The sequence below is a fragment of the Struthio camelus genome, chromosome 3 (genome assembly GCF_040807025.1).
Source record: "Struthio camelus isolate bStrCam1 chromosome 3, bStrCam1.hap1, whole genome shotgun sequence".
NCBI lineage: Eukaryota > Metazoa > Chordata > Aves > Struthioniformes > Struthionidae > Struthio > Struthio camelus.
Genome location: NC_090944.1, coordinates 131,614,440 through 131,639,632, shown reverse-complemented (window position 1 = coordinate 131,639,632; position 25,193 = coordinate 131,614,440). Strand labels below are relative to the sequence as shown.

The 25,193-nt window shown below is 42.8% G+C and overlaps 1 protein-coding gene across 2 annotated transcripts in view; it reads left to right on the top strand.

Annotated features, from left to right (window-relative positions):
- Nucleotides 1-276: 276 nt before the first annotated feature.
- Nucleotides 277-25,193, top strand: part of REL (REL proto-oncogene, NF-kB subunit) — a 36,653-nt gene continuing 11,736 nt past the window's right edge. Inside the window, exons 1-4 of one of the 2 annotated variants that reach the window (XM_068940361.1) lie at nt 277-366; nt 5,325-5,467; nt 8,768-8,916; nt 13,625-13,716. In XM_068940361.1, coding sequence (XP_068796462.1) covers nt 360-366; nt 5,325-5,467; nt 8,768-8,916; nt 13,625-13,716 — 391 coding nt within the window. In that variant the 5' untranslated portion in view covers nt 277-359. Of the gene's footprint in view, nt 367-3,855; nt 3,923-5,324; nt 5,468-8,767; nt 8,917-13,624; nt 13,717-25,193 lie in introns of those variants that run through there. The other variant, XM_068940360.1, reaches the window with a different exon arrangement.

The window sequence follows — 25,193 nt, the reverse complement described above, 5'->3', positions numbered from 1 at the left end:
CGCGGGAAGCTGCCGGGGCTCAGCAGCCTTCGGGCCGTTCGCCCAAGCGGACGGGCGCTCTCGGCGCTCAGCGGGGGCCGGGCCGGGCCGCTCCGCTGGCCCCCCCGGCGGCGAAGCTCGAGCGCGGGGGCGGCCCGGCCCGGCCCGGCCCCGCTCCGCCCGCCGCCCTGGGGCGTTTCCGCCGCCGCCACCCCGCGGGCGGGGCGGGCAGCGGGGAAATCCCCCCCCCTCCCCCGCGCCGGGAGGCGGAGGCAGCGCGGGGGGCCGGGCCGGGCCGCGCCGCCCCCCGCCGAGGTGGCGGCCCGGGCGGGGAGCCCCGCGGCGGCAGTCGGCCCGAGCGGCTGCGCGGAGCTGTCAGCATGGCCGGTGAGTGCGGGGCGGCGGCGGCGGCGGGCGGGCGGGCGCCCCTGCTCGGGCAGCGAGGGGCCGGCGTCTGCGCGGCGCTGCCCGGGGGGGCCCCGGCCCCTCGCTGCCGCCACCCCCGCCGTCGATCAAGGCGGCAGGGCAGTCGGGGCGGGGGGCGGCCGGGTGACCGTGCTCTTCGCCCCTCACCCCAGCGTCGGCTTTGGGCCTTAAATCCTTGCCCGCCGAGCTTGTTAAGTGGGCTTAAGGGGAAAAGGTTACGGAATAAAGGTCTCGGGGCTGTCCGGATTTTAAATCCGAGTCTTTTAAATCTTAAAGCGCGTCGCTGAAACGTTGAGGCGTTAAGTAAGCAGGTCTCAGGCCTGGGGCGGACGGACGGACAGACATCAGTGGGCCAGGGACTCCTCGATGCTCGGCTGGAGCCTCTTCACAGGGGAACTTGCTCCTGAGAGTGCGAGTGGAGAAGGAGCAGAGATGGTCTAGACGCAAAGTGACGTAGATAAGGGAGCTCGTTAAGTTTGAGTAATTACATCAAAAAGCACCATTAAGTTTCTTTAGTCTAAATTGAACTGCATCTTTAAAAAAAGGAGTTCTCTGGCATCGTTCTTTGGGATTAAAAAAATCTGTTTCAGACTCGACAGTGTTAGTTACAGTGGTGTTTTTAGGGAAAGACGCTCTCCAGCCTCCGAGTTAATGTGTGTGTTCTCTTGTCTCTTACCAACGTATAAACTTTGTGCTCTTGATACGCGTGTAGATGCTCACTATCAATTGAGAAATAAAATTAGTGGGTTTGTATGGAGGGTATCTTATAAAGGTTACATATATGTGTGTGTGTGTGTATTTTTATAATGGCTAAACTGAAGCAGAAGGTAGCACTTTTTTCTTATCTCTAATATATTTTCAATGTAATTAGGAACTAGATAAGGAATTTTTCAGCGGGGGAAGTTCTTAACTTCCTGGTACTAGCAGCTATTGTAGCTGGGTTTTGGTGTGTTTTTTTTTTTTTTTTGGTTGCTATTCTGTAATGTCACACGATAACAAAGAGGAAGTTCATGAGCAGTTCTGTCTCTGTTTGACTCTGCACAGTTTATGAAGTCCTAGGTAGGTTACTGCTTTCTAAAATATATATGTGTTTACACTTTGGGTTATTTTAGATGGAGCCAGAATGTTCTTCAGCAAATCTTGTACCATGGTGTTTTTTGCCTGAGCTACTGCAGGAGGTTGTAAGTGTTTAGATTGCTCTCACTTTTTGGAAATGGCTTTTGCTTTGGAGTATACAGAGTCACCAGAGTTCTGCACAGAACAATAGTACTGGAGTTAAAGGGCAGCACTTTTCCCATCTGTGTCTTACTGCACTTACCTCAAACCTGATGTTTTTGGGTGATGTATTCACATCTTCCTCAAAGGTCGTGTTCGAGTTGGTCTTGTGGCCCACGCCTACTTTGCTTGCATACTCAGATATTGCACAAGAATACGTTCACAGGTATTCCATGCAAGAAAACTACAAATTATGTGGTCCTTCCAGAGCCTGTTTCGTTTGAGCAAAGCAACAAGAGGAAACATGAATCCACCGTCTAGTTGTCCCTCTACCTGGTGGCATTTTGTCTTCCTCCAATCTCACCACACCTCTAAACGTCCTCATCCCAAAGGTCCAACTAAGTCTCCTCCACTGCCTCAGGAATTCTGCTTTATGGATACAGACCCTCATTTTAAGATGAATACTTTGCCTATTCCTCTTGCCTTGCCTGCAACACGCGTTCCAGGGTAAAAAGACTTAGTCTTTGATAACTCTTCAGCAGGCATGTTTAAAGAAGTTGCTTCTGAATGGAGGAGTAGGAGATAGGTAGGAAGCCTTTATTTATGTCCTTTAGTTTTAATCCTAATGGCTTAGAGGGTGTTAGACTTTAAACTGTCCCAGGTTTCTTGTCTTGGGGAGGTCTGATGGTCTGTTTTGATTTTTTTGGATGATTGTCCTTTTGTACCTTTTTGGATTGCTCCTACAGTTCAGAATATAACAGCCTTTTGTTCTTGAACGAGTGTAAGCTGGCTAAACTCTCAGTGCTGTTACCTTTTTTCCTTGCTTGTGTAATTGGGACACTTGATCTCCTGCATTTCCTTTTAAATTATTTACTGGAGCACTGATGGGGGGGGCAACAATTTTACAATGAAAAGAGGCAGTTTGTAATATGTAGCGTAATATTTCTACTGCTGGTACGTGCATAGGCAATTATAATCACAAACGCAGATGAAACTCTAAAGCTCTGTCTCCTTAAATGAAGGGTTAGCTAGATTTTTGTTTTGCTTCCATTTCAAACCCTTGGCTGAGTAGATGCGGGCAAATAGGTAATATAAGGAGCCTTACGTTTCTCTTACAGGATTGGTGGAAGAGTGTCAATTTTTGACATAGCTCATATTTCTTTGACAAACAAAACAAGATCTCAAAAGGACAGTTCTCCAGCAACTGTGTGTGTGTGTGTGTAGATTATGAAATAATTAAACAGTGCCACTTCACAAGTACATTGCTTATTTACAGAAATAGGGAACACTGAACAGACCTCCACTTCACTGCAGAGTGCTGATAATACCTTTAGTTCACGCAACCACTTTTATGTGTTTCCTCTCTACACAAGACATGATGACACTGATAAATAATTGTGGTGGAGATAATAACATGATTCTTAAATAGAGAGAGTGAGAACCAAGATAAAACGAAGTTTAATATTTAATCTCTGGAGGCTACCGCGTCACTGAGCTTAACTTTCCCACAAACACACCTGCTGTTAAGCGGTGGGTTTGCCTTCAATGACATTTGTTTCGACCGCAGTCCCCTAAAGATCATTGAGCCCAGAGTTCTAAAATACTCAAGTGCTCTTAACGGGTGAGAAAAAAAAGTCCTCTTAAGCGAGTATTAGTAAGTAGAGCGTGAAGGGAAATCATTGGTTAAAGCAGAGAGAGTTAAAGACTTGAAATTATTGTGTACTATAGCAATTTCACACAGCAAGGCTCTAGCTAGTTTTGACAGATACGTAAGGTATGTGGGTGTGTTGTGGGTCTGTTTAGCAGCTATGCAAGCATGTGTCTGTCTCCAAAGAAAGAAGATTATTAGGCACTTTACTCCAGTTTTGTCACCGTAACATCTAAAATAGATTTTTAATTTAATATATAGATATATGTCTGTATTTGTGATACGCTGTGTTATCTAGGGATGGAAAAGTGAGATTCTTTTCTCTCCTCGCTTACGTGATGGAGATGGGAGGCTAATGAATACCCAACAGTCACTCTTCTTATTGTCCACTGGACCGACCTGATATATGTGTTAGCATAAGTAAGTTTTACGTGTGAAAGTTGCATAGTCGTACACTGATGTGTGGGCTTGACTTTGTGAGGAGCTGAGGCATCTGATTGCTCTCTGCAGCCAGCTTTGCACGAATTCTAGGCTTTTTTGTTAATACTGTCCATCCATCCTCACCCTTTGCTGGATTTGCTTGTTTTCCAGAAGGAGAAAATATGAAAACTTATCTGAAGGATCTGAGAGGCACACGTAAAATTGCCCATCCTTGTGAGTAACTGGGGCTAGAGTAGTGGCTGAGATGTGTTTAATGTGACAGCGCAGGGTCTGTCTTCCGAAACTGACTTAAAATCTACTGGATGGAAGGTGATCAGTTTTGTTATTGCCATTTTGATAAAAGGTTAGAAAGCAACGTGAAACTGTCGTTCTCAGATTTTGCCACCAAATACAGCCTGAAGTTGAAATGCAGTTTGCCCTTCAAAAGGCATTCAGCTGACGGACTTTGGAAAGGCGGGTAGTGTTGAAGGCAGTGCCAGCATCAGAGCTCCTTTCATGTGCTGCCATTCCATAGCGGTCTGTAAATGTCTTCAAGTAAAACATACATACAAGTAAGAGCAAGGTGACAAGTTGTGTTCTTCTGATCGTGTAACACCATGATGATTCAACTTCTACAATATTTACTTTCCCTCTGTTATTTGTTTTTCACATGCCATCCCACTGTTGTCACTGTTTGACTGACTATCCTGTTGGCTGTTCTCAGTGAGATATGTTCGATACCTTGAATATATTGGCTGTCAGTAAAACATTACTTTAAAATAGCGAAACTCATGCTAAGTCAAAAGTCTTTCTAAACCTTTCATTAAAAACAGCTGCTGTCTCTCATTCTTGTCTGTCACATTTCCTGAAAAGCCTCTTTTGACAACTGCCCAGTAGTCTTTACTAAGATGTTTTCTGTGTATGGGGGATCCTGCAACCAGAAGCTAGCCCTGTGGGAAGTGGGCAGGTCAAACTGCAGTACCAGCAATCGTGTATTTTCTGAGACCCTCAGTGATGGTACTCAACCAGTAGCAGTGGGTGTGGGGGGGTTCTGTATTTTTTTTTCTGTTTTTTTTTCTTTCATAATTTGCATAGTTTCTGCTTCACTATAATGGGAACTAAATCAATCGATTCTGAGGAAATATCTTTACTTTCAGAGGCTATTCAAGAGAACATACTACTGACAGTACCTGTACTTTGAGAGGACAACCATTCCTAAAAGTGTATTGTAATTAAAAAATATCAACTGTTCCCTTGAAATAATGATTTTTTTTCTTCTGTTGTATAAAATCCTCTTTTATCAGACATAATTTCTTTTAGCTATTAGAGAATTTAAGTTCCAGGGGAGATGGGAGGGAGGGCAGAATCCTCTGCTGATTATTTACATGGCATTGATACCTGGACACTTCATTTTAAATCTGCTGTCCCCTCCTTACCCCTCACCTTTGGTTGCGTGTATACACATTGAAAGAAGAGTTGATTGTCTGACAAGGTAGACCAAATGAAATAAAGGTAATAATCAATAAAAGCATCTGGATTTTCTAATTCTTATGTAGCAGCTAACCATGTAGCTTGCCTTCTGCTGCTTTTTAGTCTCTACTACTAGCATTGAAAGTGTTTCATTTTTTTTTTAAAGGTGGCCCTGAACCCTACATTGAAATATTTGAACAACCCAGGCAAAGGGGAATGCGTTTCAGATACAAATGTGAGGGAAGATCAGCAGGCAGCATTCCAGGAGAACACAGTACAGAAAACAATAAGACGTTCCCTTCCATACAGGTAATACTACTTTTATCCAGGATTATCATTGCCCACATTAGCATTGTACTGTAGCTATGCGTTTGATTTGATGCAGTAAATAAAGAGGATGTTCCTCATTTCATGCTGTGCCAGTCTTTCCTGGGCATCCAAATGTAGTTGAAACAGATTGGAAAAGGAGTTCTTTGCTGCTGGTCATTAAAGATTTTGCTCCACATTTAGCAGAACAGAAGATGATGTACAGGTAGGTAACAAAGCACCAGTACAGAGGGAACTCAAAGTAATGTTACTCAGTGTTGGAGAATCATTTGTTTTTAGCTTTTTCTGTATGTTCGCATGTTCTGCTTTCTTAGTTTTGTGCCTTGGGTTTAATTTAACTGTTTTGGACTGTAATGTGAATTTTGGGAGGGCTCTGAAGGAGGCTGTCCGTGTACAGATTTTGAAAAGGCCAGTCTCACTGCTGGTGCAGCATGAAAGAAAGTACTCTGTAGAAAGGAGTAAAGTAAGAAAGTGACTTGCAGCCAGTGATTCAGTGATTAGTTTCTGCAACAGAAACTACCGTGAAGTATATGAAGTCAGAAGGGGATACAGAATTTAAAAAGGAGCTGAGAAAGGGGAATTATGTGGTCAGAGCACCTGCGGGTGAAGAAGAGCTGGGTGGTTGCATTAAGGATAGGTTGGGAAATCCAGAATGAAGGGATTCAGGCTAGTCCTGGCAGCTATGATCAAAGCAGAGACAAAGGTATGGACAGCGGAGGTGGATGGAAGTGTTTTGGAGATGTTGTGAAAGTTAACTGCCAATCTTGCTGTTGTTTCCTTTACATGTGGGACAAAGGAATGTGTCTGGGAAGTCCTAGATGGGTAGGGTAATACAGAAGAGTTTTTCTGGTTTGCTATTTGAAGTTTTAAGTTGATAGGTTTTCCTTTATCTCTTACAATCTGGAGAGAATCTTTGAGAGTTGCGATAAGAACAGAAAGTTCAAGTATAAAAGGGAAGTCATCAGTATTTGCAATCTTGAAGTATATTATGGTCCTCAGGAATGGAAGCTGTGCGTCTGTGTGTCTGCAGTGTGTGAGAGTGTGGAAAGAATGGAGCTAAAGATGGAGTCTTTGGAATTGCAGCAGAGAGAGAGATACAGGGGAGGTGAAGTCTGAAAGATATGGGATGTTCTAAGCTGAGGCATAAAAGCCTCAGCCTCCTCCTTGAGAAGGGGAGAGTTTGAGAACGATGGTATTGGCAACGGGTGTGCTGAGCAGCAGAGTGAGCTACTACGCAGAGCGACCAGGCTGGCCTAACCCTGAAGCCAGAATCGCTAAAGGAACAAGCAAGTAAGAAGGCAACCCCTTGGCTAGCGTAGTGCCAGAGCTGGTGAAGGAATAAGGGAAACTATGGAAATCTTGCTCAATTGTTCTTTCAGCACTCTGCCAATTGAACAAGGAACTACGCAGTCTTCTGGAAAGAGCAAATGCTTTCACAGACCCTCAGCCTAAAGCAGTAAGTCCTTGTCAGGACACAGGTTTGATGACCAGTATGAGCACGTGATCCCTCTTAGCCTGGACTGTGCTGCACATGCAGGTCAGCCAGAACCTGAAGGGAAAATGGGACTTGATAGGTGACTGACAAATCCTGGCATAGTTTATTCTTTAATACAGGTGACCACTGATGACAAAGCTGATTGTTTACTGCTAGGAGGTGATTTCTAGGTGAATTCCTGCCTCCCTGAAGACTGTAGGAGGCTTTAGTGCAGATGAGCTGCTAGGGGAGTCCCCTCCAGAGACAGAAACATCAGTGAGGATGAGAACAGAGAGGCCAGGAAGAGATTAAATTTCGCAGTGCAGTTGAGATGAAGAACATCAAGGAGGAGCTGGAGAATCAAAGCAGCTAGACCAGGCTTCAAGTTCAAGGGACTGGGAGTGAAATGAGGGAGAAATGATGTAATATTTGAAGAAGATGAAAGAGTGACGAGAGAGTCTTATTTTAAGGGTAAAAAGAAACAGTGGCCTACATGAAGGTCAGGAAAGGAGCTAAATTAGAGACTGCAGAAGCTAACAGATGATGGATGCTAGAAATGGATAGGTTAAGTCAAAGACTGAGGTATTGGTTGAAAACATGATGATGAGTCATTAGAGGCTTAGGAGGAGGAAAGAAAGGGCTGAAGGAGAGGAACAGTTAGCTATAGGGCAGGGGAAGTGGAGGAGGAGCGCTCACCTCTGCACAACTGTGTGCCGAAGTGTCTTATAGTTGCTTTCAAGTTGTTATGCTTCAACCAATTTAGGCCAGACTCTGTTTTCAGACTCACCCACACGACCATCGCTGACTTCACTGGTAGCTGTCAGCGTGAGGGCAGGCTTCTTTGCACTTGAGAGATGTGTGTGGAATTAGGCGGGTGACTGCTGTGAAGGCCCTAATAAGGAGGTTGAGAATTTAGTGCCCCTCTTGATTATTCATCTGAGAATTAAGAGAATAGACTTCATAGGAGCTATTGTCACACTGTAATTGTTATCCTAAGATTCTCATTCACTGCTTAGTGTACAGGTAATTATCCCTGAGGCTCTATGAGTTTTTTCCCTAAGATGTTTGAACGTAGTCTTGTCCTTCAGTAAGCATTTGTGTGTGGTCGCCGGGGTAGAATTTTACACCTTTCACTATGAGGCGAGATATGATAATGGCATATGTCCTGTCACGTTTGGTCTTAGAGCGTGACAAAGTGTTTTACTCTCAGGCCTAAGCTTCTGTTGCCTAGGTGTCACCGCTGGCCTTTTGCACAGGGATGAATTCAATTCATATCGAGAGCCCTGATGATGTAGTGAAGTAATGGATCTCCATTCTCAAAAAAAGAAAGAAACCAAAAAATCCTTAGGGGCTTTAAGGCTTCCTTCCCCTTCTTGCAGTATGGTGATATAAGTGAACCCAGTGAGTCGAACGTCAAATACGGGTTTGTTTCACAGTGACCAGTGAAGTTTTTCGTTACAGATCACCTGGTAATGTTGCCAAAGAAGCTGATTAAGTATGTTGGTTTAGTTTGTCAAATAGATGATGAAGGCTTTTTGAAAACTTTCACTTTTCAAATATTTTGCGAAATGCTTGGGTTTTCAGTGTAAAATGAACTGAACTGAAACAGAATGAACAAAACTTCTGGATTTTCAGAGCTATGGTCCGGGCTTTTCTCTTACAAAGCAATAATGCAGTTTTCGTTGTTGTAAAATTATTGTGGTGTTTCTTCTATGGAGAAGATTAAAACAAATTCTGTTTTCTATTAAGTGTGGGGACTTTACTCAATCTGGTGTCTGAAATCTAGAAAATCTCTTACATTTTTGTAGATTCTGAACTACTTTGGAAAAGTCAAAATAAGGACTTCACTGGTAACAAAGAATGAACCCTACAAGCCGCACCCTCATGATCTGGTTGGCAAAGACTGCAGAGATGGTTACTATGAAGCAGAGTTTGGGCCAGAACGGCGAGTCCTGTCGTAAGTAATGGTGTTGCTTGGGAATTAATTCAATTATGCAAGTGATATGCTGATCTTATGGTTTAAAATTCTGACCAGAGATTAAGAGGACAATTAGTATGCCATCTCTGCTGAATTCTACTAATCCATCTCAGAGAGAGGGCAACTTTTTTTCTTTGAAGTATATCCTTTCTTTTCAATACTTCACACGCTCATCTTTTGTCCCTTTCTTTTCCTAGCCCCTTTTCTTTGCTTTGTTTGTTCCCCCATTATCCGTCTCCTTTTCCTTTCTCCCACTTCTTTACTGGTCTTGTTCAGCAGCACTTCTTACTCTTGAGCTTGACTGTCTCTCCCACATTGAGTATGCAAAGATGATAAGTAGTAGAATGGGTAATGACAATATTGGAATTGGTGAGTTGTGCTTCATGGTGATAAGACATTTAGGGAAGTTCACATCTTCCACAGAAATTTTATTTGGACTTTATGGGGACTCTGGAAAAAAAAGCTTGTACTGACTGAACGCCACGTCTTTTAGAAGACTGTGGTTGCGACAGTGAGACCTAGAAATGTACTAGGATGTTGTCACTGTTTCCTTGGTTTAGGGTGTTTGAGTTGTTTCTGTTTTGTTTTTTGAGTAAAAACATAGATTCTGCTGAAGCCCATAAAATCCACAAGTATGGCCATTATATTAAAAGATTCTGGTAGACTTCTTAGCTTTTCTTCATTGTGAAGTAGGTCTTACTTTGCAGAGACGATCTTAACAGCTTTTTCAAATACCTTGGCATTGCTTGGTTAGCGTGCATATTAAAGCAAGGTGTCGAGGTTTGTCAAGCTAGCTATCCAAAGTCAGTATTCACCTGTGAAAATCCTGCCCTTGATGCAGGATGCATAGGGTTGACTGTCATCCTTATAGACATGATAGCTAGGACTAGTAGTGCGGTGATCAAAAGGAAATCCTTAGATAGAAAACCACATGCGGCCAAGGGCTGTATATCGTGCAACTCCGTAGAGCAAGCGTGCCAGGGAAGGATCTATTTGTGGAGAGAGAAAAATTCAGACTTTGTATAGGATCTAATTCTCAGTGCTATTCAGAAGGATGTCAGGAGTATGTAAAATACAGCTGGATAGGATGACATTTCTTGTAAGCCTACCAATGTCCAATGAGGTAAAATAAGAACAAAGTGAACTGTAAAAAATGGAGACTTTGATTATTTCCTTGGAAGGGAATTTAGAACTGACACACTGTTGTTCATAGTTTGCAATATAGTATATTTAGAAGTAGGTTATTGCTGGGGGGTAAACATAACTGAGCTGAAGAAGAAAACTGGGAAGAAAACATGGTAGATATTTCACGGTGTAGATCTGTAGTTCTTGCGTACTGCTTTTAAGTCTGATGTGGCTCTGTTAGTGGAATTACTCCATATTTATGTGGGTTTAGTCAGTAGAACACTATTAAAGGAGGGAGCTGAAGACAGTCTGTTTGATGATGATTGCCTAATGATGAAATAAACAGTTCTAATAGTTGAGACATTTTTTTTTAAACTCACAGCCTGGACTCAGCTGATTGTGAATGTGCAGCAAATGTATTCAGGTAGCACATAATATGTTGATTGTACTGTCTTTTGCTGTTACAGATGTTATTAGTTTATTGTTTCTAGCTGTGTTCACAATGTTCACCTAATCCTTATTGTTATTGTATATAAAGGGATTAGTAAATGTAATTCCTCCAATGTTTCCCCCCCCCCCCCCCCCCCCGCCCCCATAATATATCTCTAGAAGGGCAGAACTCTCCCTTCAGGCACTTATCTCCCATTTTGATTGTTTTTTAACTCATCCTCACTGGCCTCTGCAAATACATCTTACATCATCTAAAAAGCAGCTGTGGATATCTTGAAACTGTTAAGGGACCTGATGCGCCTCCCTCTGACCATCCATTCACCAGCTTCCCCTTTGTCTTCTCAAATCAAGCTTCCTCACCCAAGGTCAAAGGATGTCTGCAGTTTTAGCCCATCCCACTTCCTGCGCTCATCTCTGTGGCTTCTAACCTGAAGAAAAAAAGCCTGATTCTTAACCCCTTTTTTTGGTTGGGTATTACAATTCACTGGGCGCAAGCCTTGTGCGAGAGTGTCTGGTCTTGAATCTATTAGCTACAGGGTGCAATGCCAAAAAGCATTGGGATGCTCTGCGTATATCTGCAAGTTTTGATCTCATCTGCATTATATGCATGCATATAATTAAATCCTGTTCTTTGACATAATGTTGTTTCTCTATTTCATCCGAAGCACCTATGGTTGTTTGCTGTGTCCGTGAATTCTTCTCAGTATCATTGGGTTGTAAGCCCATGTGTTTCTTACAGAGTGGTAGCTGGGCTGTTTTCCCTTCGCTGCTAATGCAAAACTGTGAGCTTCAGTTGAGCTTGGCATCTAAGATCCTGATGGGAAGAGGCTCTGAACACTCTCTTGGAAGTATTCCCAGCATTAGTACACTCGTATTTTTTAACGAATCGCTGGTTGCTTTGAGATGAAAGAGCCATATGATGCATAATTGGATCTGGATGTTTAAAGTTATTTTCCTTTTTGTGGCTGGTGACTCAGTCTTCACATCCTTCTCTTGGAGTCCATGTTAAAGAAAAGCCTCATGTAATACCAGTGAGTAGGAGATGTCCTCTCTTGGTAGTGGTTCTGGCTGCCTGCTGATGCTGAGCATCCCAAACTGAGCAAAAATCCCAATTTTTTGCAGAATTGGAATTACTAGCTGCAGATTTGGGGTTGGTCTGGGTAATTACTGTGCCTTCTACTTGTTCAGAATTTCCCGTGTAGTTTTAGCTGAATAAAATGTTCTGCCTGTTGTGTAATGGTGTGTAGACTGCTATCTAAATTTGATCGGCCGTTGTTTGGCCACAGGGGCCCCCCCATGGCCAAAACGTCAAGGCAAAAGTATGAATGTTGGTGCTCAAGTGACTGACTATGTATTAAGGTTTTTACTTCCTAGTTCACTGTCTCTCTACATGGATGATATCATAGGGCTTTTTTTTTTTTCTGGGCAAGTCTCTCTTTTTGTTTTTTTTTTTTTCTTCTCTCTTCCAACTTCTCCCTCTGTCTTCTCGTTATCTTGCTTACTTCCTGTCAGCTAAGGTTGATACGAAACCCCGCAGGGTTGCTGAGGTTCTTGCCAGTTTCTTCTCTGATTTGGCCTTCTATTCAGTGATAATTAAATAGACACTTTCACTGTGACAGTGCATGTTTTAGAAAAGGCTTAAGTCTCTTTCGGCTCTGTGAGAGGCTTGATACTCTGTGGTCGAAAGATGCAGAATAATGGCTGTCAGGTCTTGCGTAGCTAGGTAAAACTTTTGTTCAAGGCTAATTCTTCCCATATGTGTATATGGGTGATACCGTAGCTTACGGTGGACTGCTGGAGAGCCTGGGACTGCCAGGTCACAGTTTGGGAGTATAATGTGGAACGAGGCCTATTCACAGAATTGAAGCATTTTTCAAATCACCCTAGGAGAGTAACTGTTCTTTTTGGCCAGCAGACCCCTTCCATGCGTGCTGTGGTCAAGGCCTGGAGAAGTAGTACCTGCAAGATAGCGTAGGCATAGGATCGCTCACAGTACAAATCTTGAATGTCCGTAGCCGCAATATAAAGCCAAAGTGCTGCATTATGGCATGCTGCTGCATTTGATCTTCTTCTAGATCCCTGTGTAAAGTTCAAAAGGAAGCTCATGCATTCCTTTCATGAAGACGGGTTGTGGGAGTGAAGTCTGTGATTGCAGAGGATTTGGGAACCTCTGAACGGAGCGTATGTGGCAGTTAAGGAATTCCTGTGAGCTACGATGGTCTTGTTCAGGGCAGGGAAACATAGGACTCTTCTGGAGAGTTGTGGCAGGAATAAGGAATGTCTTCAGGTGGATTTGAGGTGTTTTTTAGGCATAGCTAAAGTAAAGATATTTTGTGGGGGTTTCAAAGGAAGGGAAGCTGCCCGTATTTCTGGAGCGGGATCAGCAGAGCCTGCTGGCAGAGGCTATCTTCTGAGCTTTTTGTAACATCACAAACACAGATTTCTTTACTTCCTGCTTCACATCCACTCAGCTTTGATGATGTCATGGTTTTTCCATGTGGGAAAGAGTCACCTCGCATGGGACTCCCCCCACCTCCTGGGCCGGGGTGACCTGTACTTGTATGCAAATCAGGAAGGGCTGCAGCTCTTCAGAACTTTTCCATAACTAGATGAGACTTCAAAAGCTGTTTTTACATGGTTTAAAAACCTTTAAAATAGTGTTCGAGATATTTACAGTCACTGGTTTAAAACAAAAAAAAAAAAAAAAAGTAGAGCAGATCCTTAGCTAATGCAAATTAGCAATTTTATTAATATCCAAAGAAATTTGTCACTTTAGCTGAAACTATGGTCCTGAATATTTTAACTTTGCTTATTTTAATCACTGTAGGATTACTGTAGAGTAACAAGTTTTAATATAGAAATGTATATTCCTCTTGAGCATTTTATTTCAGTATTTCTCAGTTCTGTTTCTGCTCACGTTTTAGAAAAGTAACACTCCTGCTTTTCATATCTTTTGCACCCTTCTCAAAATAGGCATTTTCCCTTTTTTCCCCTTTGTTTTGTTGTGTTTCTTATACCATCTCTTACCAGAGTATCTTTTAACAATAAGTAATTTAGATTTTCTACACTGGGGATTTTATTTGTTACTGAAGCCTTGCCATATGTGCTTCAGTTTTCAGAATTTGGGCATTCAGTGTGTGAAGAAGAAAGACCTGAAGGAATCAATTGCTTTACGAATCTCAAAGAAGATCAATCCTTTTAATGGTGAGTAGTCCTTAGCTGGTTGTTTGAAAGGCAAGTTCACTTTGCAAGATCGTGGGGGAGGGGGGTTCCTGTCCTGCCTTTGCTTTTCTGATGGAGCCATATTCTTATTTATTTATTTACTTAGAGAAGTACATTTCCTGTTCTGTGTCCCTCCTGGTCTTTGCTCACCCTCATCACATGGTGAATCTAATCAGATAGTTGTCTTTTTGTTTTGTTTTTTTCCCCCCACCTCTCCAGTAGCAATGTAAGCCAGCTGTGTCGTCTTGGCCAAATAGCAAATACCTTGCCAAATGGCAAGGCCATCGTACAAACAGTAGAGGTGGCGGGCTAGCAGGAGAACCCTTCCCTGGGAGCTTTTCCAAATATCTCGGGGATTAAGTTCCCTAATATGATTAGTGTAATTCCATAGCAATTTAAGCCAGTATAAATCTAGCTTGCCGCAGTCCTGTTCCTTCTCTTGACCTGACACTGGTGCTCATGTGATCCCTCAATTCAGGGAGCTGAGGCATTGACAGCCTTCCTGAAGCTGCTCCTTGATTGATTTTTACAGCCCAGGAGCTGGTGTGGACCATCAGGAAGTCCGCAGCAGTATTTATCCCAGGCAAGCTATGCTGCTGTAGAACCGCACCCATAGGGATCTACCCCACGGGCTGCAGTTTCACAGGGCAGCCGATCTGATCTAACTGTGGGCTGCTCTCAAAGAGTGCTCTTACTCTTCCCTCCATCCCTGGCCACACCTTCCGCCACTTTTGTCGCATCAGATCTAGAGATCATGTGGCTGTACAGTGAGTGGGCTCAGCAAGTTGCTCCAATGGAAAACTAACTTGCCAAAAAAAAAAAAAAAAGCAGTTTCCTCTTGGGTCAGCCTGCTGAACCCATTCATCCCACAGCCGCATGGTTGCTAAGTTCAACGCGCAGAAAGGGTGGGAAACCCACAGCAAGGAGCAGGTCTGACTGGAGCAGAACCAACACTTTCTGCACTCAGGCACAACTAGGGGGGTGTAGATGGAAAGCATAAGCATACCGTCAAACTATTAACTCTTTGCAACTCTTTCACCACTTTACTGGCAGGCTTGTTTTCATAGGCTAGTGTGGAAAGGAGGAGTTGCTGACCTTGAAAAGCAGCTCTGTTCAGTAAATGTAACGTCGGTGCTGCTTCCAGTTACTTTTTTCCTTTTTTTTTTCCTTGCCAATTGCTGTCTAGAAAGGAATTGTGTTTAAGCAATTTCTACTTGTAGTAGCTGCTCCTATTCGTGCTCCTGTTCATCCTGTAGAGAAAGGTAGGTTTGATATCAGAATCCATTATGCAGAAGTGGAGTCATCTTCATGGTCACATTATGTAAAGTAGGTTAGAGAATGGAATAATTTAATGTATGCATTTCAGCTTCCCCATGTTCTTCTGCTCCATGTTCTTCAGCTGATAGCATGAACATCTTGTACTTGTTTGTGTCCTTAGTCTCGTAGCTACAAGAAGAATTATGGGTTTTATATTGCTAATTACTTTATATTAAGGAGTTTCCAAACTAAAAATATGCATCTGTTCGGGGAAAAAAAGAAAACACATCCCAGACCCTTGCACTTTCTCTTATTGTAGATAATGCACACAGCGACACGGTTGCTAAACAGACAACCTATTGCAAGCGTAGTACCGTTGTCGCTTACTGACACCCTGAGCTTCTACAAATCAAGAAAGTTGAAATATTTATAAAACCTATAAGCCCACAGTTTTTGACTGCGTATTAAAAAAACCAATAACGTAAAAGTCATTTGGGCTTCCAGTAAATTCATACTGTTACTTCAAAATTATATTGCTTCAGTGTTGACTTCTTTTTAATAATCTTTCTTAATCGTAAAAGTTTAAAAATGTAGACTGGAAGCTATGGAAGCTTCTGTACTTGACTGATTTCAGGCTCTAGTAATGTCTCTGAAATGTTATTGTGAATGCAGTTACATATTTGATTAAATGTTGTAAGAGCTTGGAGACTTTTCAAGTATTTTATTTTATACCCATGGAAGTCTTGCTAAATTCAGATGAGGCCCTCATTAGAGAGTTGAGAGCTTGATTTCTGACCTACTTGAAAATATATACTCTGATTTTTGTCCTGAATTGGGACAAAAAGATACATGTTTAACTTTTTCCAGAAGGAAAGATGTTTTAGGTTATTTTCTGAAAAAAATGCAGTGACATTTGGTTAATTTTTTTTAAACTAAAATATTTCATCTTGAGTCATATCAATCCTGGACCTCATTCTTTCATAGTAGCTCACTCTGTCACTTATCTGCATGGGCCAGCATCTGTTGGTTCGTTTCTGTGTTGATGCACTCTTCTGTACCCTCACTGCAACATGTAACATGTTATAACGAAGACAGTTTAAGTATCATGGGAGATTAGACTTTTTCCAAAGACCTTAACCTGTAGAAGAGAACAATGACATGAAATAATTGTAATATTCAGAAGGTGGCCAGTTAGAAGCAGCTGAACGATGTGTTCGGCCTAAATGTCTCCTGTTTGGCAAAAGTAAATTCTGATAAAGTCAGCCCAGACGAAAGGTTTTATTTGTATTTTCCCCCAGAAAGTTTAAAAAGGTTGATAGTTTTATTGCGAGGAGGATGGAGGGGAGAAAGTTTTAGCTAAATTTTCCCGATGAATCTGCTAGCTCTTGCAATAAATAATTGAAAAATGTAATGCAGCCAGATACATTTCAGTCTTACATTCTTAATTTTAGAACGGCTATTCAGAGTCAGGCTGATGGTCCATCTAAATAATTATCCCAGTTCTGATAATGTATGCATACAATGGAATCTTTTTTTTTTTTTTTTAAAAACTGGTTTAAATTAAGTACTTCACTTATTTTACCTTGAGTCAGCCAGTTCCACCTTGATTTCAGACATGAAAGAGGCACTCCCCTGTTCAGCCCTCTTGGCTTGCTTTCCTTTACGCAATAAATAAAAACAGAGTTGACACTTCCTCTTGCTGTTGCTGTGCAGTAAAAGAACATGATAAAATCCTTTTTCCAGATTGTTTCACCAAAGAACCTTTGGTGATGCCCTAGTTAGTTCTGTTTGTCACGCTGCTGAGTATGAGAGAGTAAGGACATGTTTACCTAAAAGTATTTGACGTTCTGACAGGGGTTGGCACGTAACTCCAAATTCACTAATCACTTTTGGGCAATTACAGGTTGTGCTTGGTAGCATCTGGTCAGATCCTGGGCTCCCTTCTGCCAATCCTGCAGCAGAAGAGACCGTAGCACTGCCCGGCCCCGGCCGATGCGCGGTATGACAGCCTCCTCTGGGTAGGGGGTCTGATGAGAAGGGATCAGTAGTCATCACTCGCTGGCAATCCCCAGCCGGTATTTGCCTTTGGGCGCTTGTTCGCGTGTCTGCACAAAGCAGAGCCGCCCTGAGACTGGCTTCCAGCCACTGCAGGACAGTCCCACGCTAAGCAGAACCCAGAGAGGCTTAGGGCCAAGGCCCTAATAAAACAGGATTAGTGGCAGAAATATTTTTATGTGCAATCAGTTGACCAGAAGAGAGTTTCATTAGCAGTAGTCACTGTAATGTTTACTGCTTGATTTAAAGTTTTATGTATGGATTTAGAGTTTGTCTCTTTTTTTTTTTTTTTAAGGTCAGAAGGATATCACTACATTCCCCAAAATTACGGAGGCTGTATTGTATCCATCCTGCATTGTACTTTAGTTACGCATGTTTTTCAGAAAGTGATCCAACTTTTGTCTTTAGGGAAGTTTCGTAGAGTTAGGGGTATCCTCCAAGTTGGTCACAATTTAGAGTTACTCATTTCTCATATGAACATCAAGTTCTGAAGGATTGCTAATATTTTTCGTCTGTGTGGAAAGTGCTTTAATGAACAGTTGAATTTTCATGAAGCTGAAAACTAGCCCTCAGACTGTTTGTGTTTTTTCCCCTCTCTGGAAGAGAAAAGGACAGGGGCAAACAATCCCTGTCCTGAGTCCCCGTTTGGGGCAGAGGTTCAATATTGACCCTGTTGACTGGTACAATCGTCCACAGCCTGTCAACGTATGTGTTGTTTGTCACGTCAGCAAAGACTGAAGTGATAGCGAGGTTTGGGTTCACAAAGTTGCCTTGCAATCTTCAAAGTGTAAATGGGCCATCGAGTTCCAGGGAAGCGTAGGCATTGCGGGCAGCTGTGGTGGCAGAGGGAGAAGTGAGCCTGCATGCAAATTTCTCTGGCCGTCCACCATCCCTACCCTACGCGGCCCAGCACGTGGTGTGGACACGCTGAATAAAGGTCGTAATTGGCAGCAGTAGGGCCTTGCTTAGGAAAGGTAATGTTGTTTAAGATCGTGTTCTCCCGCGCTCTTACCTATGTTCTTGAAGCAGTTGATATCTACCTTAGACCTCCTGAATGGTAACAAGAAGGTACTTGTGGATCATACTGTGTGTCCAGCTGTAGTTTTCTATATTGAAGTCATTCTGAAAGTATATCTGTAAGGTTGTTTCATTGTAAATACCCTATTATTAGCTGGCAGCATTTATCCATTGTTAAACTTGGGCTTTCAACATATCTTCTGTGCAAATTTTGTGTATTCGCTGCCATGTGAGTCAGGTTACCTGCTCTGAGATTGCTTCTCCTTAGTTAGCTTGGTTTGAGAGAGAATTGTTGTTTCTGCACTGTCACTGGATGTGCTCATGATGCTCTGTGCTTACAAGGCAACAGCCCACGTCTTTTTGTGCTTTAGTAAGCTGAATAATTCTAGAAATCTCTCTCAGCAAAGTGGGAAAACTTGTCTCATCCCTGAGCACGCCAAAGGAACTGTGTGAGCCTGTGCTGCACCTTGCAGAGTGGCAGCCTAATGTGTAAGTAGGGCTCCATGGCGTGATGATGGTATAAATAGTGCAGCATCGAAGGAGCAAAGTTACTCCTCCAGTGGAGCTTGTCTATGTCTGCTTTCTAGGGTGTTTGTTTTCTTTAGTAGCTGCTGAGTTGTGCCATATCCTTTTCTTCCCATGCACTGTCTGATGTACTGCCAACCCAAATTAAAGTAACAACCAGTCTTGAGTTAAGAGCTTTTGTAGGTGGGTGTGACTTGAAGTAGAGACAATAATTGAATTAATAATAACTCAAGTTAATTATCAATGAGGAAAAACCCTGAGTGTGTTCTGTAAATTTAGGGGAAAACTGTACATAGCGCAGTCTTACAGAGGACTAACCTTTTTCTAGTCAAATGGATGACAACATGAGAACCCTGTTTGACTTGGCCTAGAGCGAGAAACGCAGAGAGCAAATTCCAGGCAGCTGATGGAGAGGGTATGAATAGGCTTTCCTTGGAGCCTGACAAATGCTTAAGGCTCCTGTTCTTTTGTAATTGCTCTGGCTAATAAGCATGTAATTTTTAGGTCCTGCCATGTCACCCCGTCACTAATGCGGCTCCGCTTGCCTCCCCAGTCTTTCATTTGTTCTGTTTCCCCTTTCCGCCCACGACCAGCTGACCCCGTATTCGCTTTACGCTCGTCACAGTCTCCACGACACCCCCTGCACACCTCCGCCTCGTCATACTCTCAGGCTTGTCCCCACACAAGTCACACCAGCTTCCTGCCCACGCACCCAGTCACCCTCTCCCCGCAGCTTCCCTTGCCGGCCCCTGCGTGGCTGCGCTCGTAAGACCCTCTCCTCTGACGCCGCTCGCCCACAGCAGCCGTTTTTGCCAGGATCGCCCCCCGCCGCAGTGCGGTGCTTGCTTTGTAGGGGGATTTAGTGGGTCAAATGATTTATCTGTGAATAAGCAGAATATTCTGAATCAAAAGAAGACTCCAGGAAAGAGGTTAGGGTTTTGGAAGGTTTGAAAGTGAAAAGCATCAAGAATCCCTCTGTAATGAATGTCCCAGATGTTAAAAGAAACGTAAAACTTACGGTCCTTAAATTAAAGCAAATATGTAGTAACCCCCCCCATCATTCTCAAACTGAAAATGCTGTTAAGTGAGAGCAATCAACTTTCTGAGAGGTGCAGGGCAAACCCACTTGAGGAAAGCTGAATGTCCTCATCATAACATTACTTTAGCTTTTACCTTTGGAAGTCCCTTCATTCTTTTATTCCTCATGCATATGCTTTTTGCTGTTTGTGCTGAAATTTGTATATTAGCCTCAAGGGCAGCCCCTTTTCAAGTTGTTTAAAACTGAAAAAGAAAACTACCAGGTAGAAACATAAAAAATGCTGACTTTTTTTCTGCTATCGGCAGAAAGTAGAAATAGAAATTAGAAATGTACTGGGGCTGGTGGATATATTTGGTTCCAATTTTACCTTTTTTTAGATTGCACCTAAAACAGGAAGAGAATCTGGGTTCAGGGAAACGTTGTCAAGACAAAACAAGGACTAAATTTCAAGGTTTTTAATTTCTATTCCCAGTTCTTCCCTTGGCTTTTGTATCAGGCCAGGTCCTTCACCTTCTCTGGGCTTATTTCTCCTGTAAAACAAGGATGATGCTGCTTCCTTATGCTGGATGCATGGAGATTTACTGACCATAGGTTAGCATCTGCACTTTACAGTCGTTTGTGCCCATCAGTATCCCCCTGCATTTTTGGCTTTTTGAAATTCCTGGGTGTTATTAACTGCCTATTCCCTTTATAGGTGCACGTATAGTTGTCTTTTCTGCAGAACTGATTGAAACTTCACTTCATGGATCACAGAGGTGCAAAACAGGCATGAATTTATCGGGAGGAAAAAATACAGTGCTGCCACAGTGCATCCAGTACTGTGAATCCAGTTACTTAACCAGTTAGCTACAAGGAGAGAGCGTAATACTTGGCTTTTGACAGTAAGGGACAAATAGTAGAGTAGGACTACTCTTTTGTTTGCACCAGTGTGGTTGTAGTTCATTTAGGAACAGCAAGTGTAGCATTAAACTAGCTGCCAGGGTCATTTTCAGCAGCATTAAGAGCTCAACTGCTAGAGAGACCGGTCAAACGCTCAGGCGATTTACCTGTGCTGTGTTACCCGCTTGGTGTAGCTCTTCCTAAGGGAGCTGGTGTACAGCTACACAAGCTGCAGTCACAACGGTGGCTGCAGCGCAGATGTAGCCTGGGTGCCCCGGGTCGGGAGTGTAAACTGAAACTGAAATGCACCTCCTGGGCATGGCTGAGTGGGACCAGTGGCTTGCACCCCATTTCCCTGATCCTCTGAAGCTGCCATAAATCGGTGCTACCACTGGAAGAGGCAATCCTTCCTTTTCCTGTGACTGTCCGTTTCCACCTTTTCCCTTGTACCAGGACTGGCGTTTGCAGAAGCAGATCCACCAAAACCTAACAGAAAAACCCTCCTTTTCCTCTGTCAGGCTAGTTCTGAGCCAGACCAGTTCCTTCATCTGATTCACTCCGTGAGGGCCAGTCCCAGCAAAAGGGTAGTGCTGGAAAGGAAGGTTGGGCAGAGGCAGGAGGAAGGGACGTGTCACCCCTTTACAGCAGATCCTCCCGTACAGGCTGGGTTGAACTGACTGCAGATATCAGGGCTGAGGGGTGCTATCCTTGTGCTCCAGACCGTTTGAGGAGCAGAGTGCCTGAGGGAAAGCACATCTCTGTCATGAAACTCAACTCCCAGCACATCCCTAAATTAATGAACGCTGCATGAGGAAAAAGGCAGAATACAGCTCGTTGCGATTATTAACGCTGTGTGTTCCTGAGCGATCTCCTCAGTGAAGGGTTGATTTGCATTTGCAAGAGGTCGTTTTTCTTTCTTTGATAGCTAGAGACTTGGTGTTGCTCATACGCCCCCTCAGCTCCTGCTTGAGAAGTGGAAGGTCACAAGATGTCCCTTTGTAGGGTAAACTGGTGTTCTCAGCGTAGCCCTCTCGGCATGTGTCACACTACATCATTTGCCCTGGAAGTTTCCGTGCAAGTTAAGTTTAGATGCTGAAGTACCTCCAACTCCACCCACCCCAGAAGTTTCTGACATCATTACTCTAGAAGGTGGGTGAAGGGGTGTACGTGAGGAATCTGCTATTTAATCAGGTATCACGTTATCAGCCGAAAAACAAACACTTCTTCATTTCTCTTCATTGTTAAAAATAAACTTTCACTTTCCCTGTAAATCATACTATGAGTAAATGTCAAAATCTTTCAGCCTGCAGTAATTTCAGCAGGTAAATGGGATCTTATTAGTCTTTCTGGATGCTTAAGACTATTGTTAAAATAATTTTAAAAAATTAAATATCAATGAATACTAACAAACAGGAGGCAGGCCTGATAATATCAGCATCTTTAATTTTGTGCCAGAATTGGGAATTGCATGTTGGTGGCTTGGATCCAGAAAGTGACCAGTCTTTACAGGAGCAAGTACAAGAAACCCCACTGGGCATCTTTGGATTTCAGTGGCATAGATGCCCGAGACGGGGACAACCCAAAGCAAAAGCTTGTGTCGAATGGGCTGCTCAGATTAGGCAGCTCAGGCTGGGGAGGCGTTGAGGAGTTAGCTTGTGCGGGATGTTTTTGTGCCTCGTTGGCACTGTGTCAGTCTCTTCCCGTGCTAATAGATACAGAAGTAGAACAGTATTTCAAGGGTAGTAATTTTTTTAAGCTGAGGAATCAGCATTTCTTTTAGAAGAGTTGTAAATAGATTTATAAAGATAGAATTTACTAATTATAGCAGCCCCTTTCTGGTTCAACAGCTAATACTCCTTAAGTCCAATTGCAAATACTGATACCGTTTTAAAAATCTTATGGCCAAAATCTTGGTAATTCGGTTATCTTTCTTTTATGATTGATCCGGTTGTGTTTTTTAAATTTATTTATGTATTTATTTTGGTGCAGTGGCCCCATAGGTACTCAAGAATTTTAATTATTTTTAATATTATTTTAATTTTCTGCGCTTTTGAGTTGCGGAGGGTTACTTTTAAAAGCTCTCCTCTCACCTTGCTGAAGAGCTATACTTATAAACATTCCTTAATATACTGCTGTTTGTAGAGATAACTACAGAGCATGAATTCCTGCCAGATTAAGGTTAGTTTTTCATTAGCCTGGGCCGTCATAGGAGCTTTGCTGCAGTGTTTACATAGATTATTAGTTGGATTGCAGCTCTTTCGGTTGGATTCGTGTGAAGACAGTAAGGTGTGGTACCACACAGCAAGAAGTAAAAAGAGGAAGCTGAATCCTTGCCAAGAGCATAGTGCTGCTTCCTTTTACCAATATGTTGTGTATAAGCCTTTTTTACCGTATCTGCTCTGAACGCACTCCGTTGTGCAATCCTTCCTTCACATGTATAATGTCGCAGGCTTCAGTAGAGCTGCTTGTCCGAAGTTTGCACAGGGCGATGCTCTTTATATTGTTCTTCTTCAATCCTTTCTCTTCCCAAAAATCTTTAACAGCTTTTTTTTTTTTTTTTTTTAAACTTTAGTCACTTTAAGTTTGTTAGGTTGTAAGGTTTGATGCTATTTGTTGTCCTCCGGTATGGAAGCTGATGAAATAACACTGAATGACACCACCATCCTCCATATGGACATCCTCCAAGCATTAGTCAGCGTGTTTGTCTGCCTCATTTTTGTTTGTTTTTAATATTCTCTAGGTGTGAGCCAGCATCCGCTCAAGTCAGTGGTTAATCTCAGATTGACTTCAGAGGGAGCAGAATTAGGCATTCATTAAAAATAACAACATTTTATTTTGTTTGGATGGTTGTCTTTTAGGTGTGAATGAAATATGTTTTGAAACTGATGAAAGCTCTGTGCTTCTCTATGCAAGTATGGAATTTAGCTTCTATATATTTTTAAACATGTCATCACAAGATGGAGTTGCAGCTGTCATGTTCTCCTTTTTTGCTCTGTTATATTCTTCTCATCTGGTTAAAAATAGCCCAAGAGGAATCGGTCTTGACTGAGCACTTCCTCTTTCAAGCTGCAGATTTTTTTAATGTATTAAGTCATTTACAAGAACATGCAAATTAGCAACAGTGTTTTCTGCAGCAGTACAATGAGCCGTATACAGTGATTCTGTGTTTTGCAGTTATTGACCCACTAGATCTTTCCTATACCAAGTGATCAAGCAGATTTACTGGGAAGTTGTGAAAGTTGATAGTGTATCAAACTATTTAATTAGTACATCAAACTGTTTAAGTTGAACACTAAGATTAACGTGCTCGTTTTCTCCCTATCTAATGTAGTTTTGTATTTAGAGAGCTCTGTCAGGGTTTAATTCTGCCACTGTTTGTTTCTGAGGTGCAGGCTACTACTGTATCTGTGGAATCCGCAGTACAGGACTGATGCTTTAACTTGTAAGAGAGAGGTGCTTGATTCCACAACCACAAAATCCTCACTTTGTTTCACAATCAGAAGCCAGATGCAGATTTTGTGCTTGGCTTCTATCTGCAATGAGTTGAATTAGGCAAAGATATTGAATATCTGTACTCAGCTTCATTTTTAGAGGGTTTGAAATTTGGCTTCAGCTTGGGCTCTCTAGCTGGATCCAAATTATCACCAAAGGCTAACGCAGCACACTAAGCCTTAATGCCAGAGTGTCCTCAGGAGTCAACTGCTTGCTGGCTAAGGTGTTAGAGCACAGATAAGAATCACTTGAATTGCTAGGAGCAAAATAGCGTTACACTTCTGATTGTTCATTCTGCAGGACTTAATCTAGAGAACACACTTTGTTTTCTAACTCAGGTTGTATCGAGAAGCTGTAGAGACTACCGTAGCTGAATTACGCTGTGCAGCGTTTGTTCCAGAGAAGTGCTGAGGTTCAGAGACCTCATCCTGAATACCCTGTAAATCATCCAAGCATAAAAATGTTCCCAGGCTTAGTTTTCGCAGCAGCAGGTTGCTGATAGCCCCATCAGGTACGTTTTGGCATTAGCATCTGCTTCATCCTTGGTTGGCTTCGAGAGCCAGCTAATGGTCAGTGGATCGTAGAGGCCTCCAAAACGACACAGGAATAGCTTCAAGGGCTCTGTCATGTCTGCAGCATTCCTGACAGCAAGAACTGCTCTGGAGTCAAATTTATGACAGGTTGAATTTTAGTTTGGAGGAGGAAGATTAACGGGATGGTGAAGGTATACCTCCCAGATTGTGTGTCAGTGCAGGCTCACAGGCGTTCTTGACCAAGCTGCAATTTATATTCACGTGAAGAGTGCTCTTGCATCCAGTGAGTACTGACTGGTCCAGTGTCCCTGATGTGATCCTGATGCCTCCTCTTTACTCCTCTCCTAGGATTCACAGTGTAGTTCTGGGCTGAGGAAGTGAATTGTATTTCTGTTGCCCTTTTGTCAGCCTCTGTAAATACACATAACTTAAAACACAGTGGCACCAGTGAGAAAACCTGTTTTAAAAAACATCCTGTTTTATTAAGTTAGCAGGTCAGCTAATGAAGTACATTAAATTATGAAACTTTGCATATCTGGTAATAACAGTCAGACTGCAGCCCACAAAGTTCACAGCAGCATGACTCCTCCTTGCAGTTCTGTCTCTGCACTCGTTAGCTGGGGCCCAACGTTTTAAAGTTACAATAGCTGCTACTTAGTTTT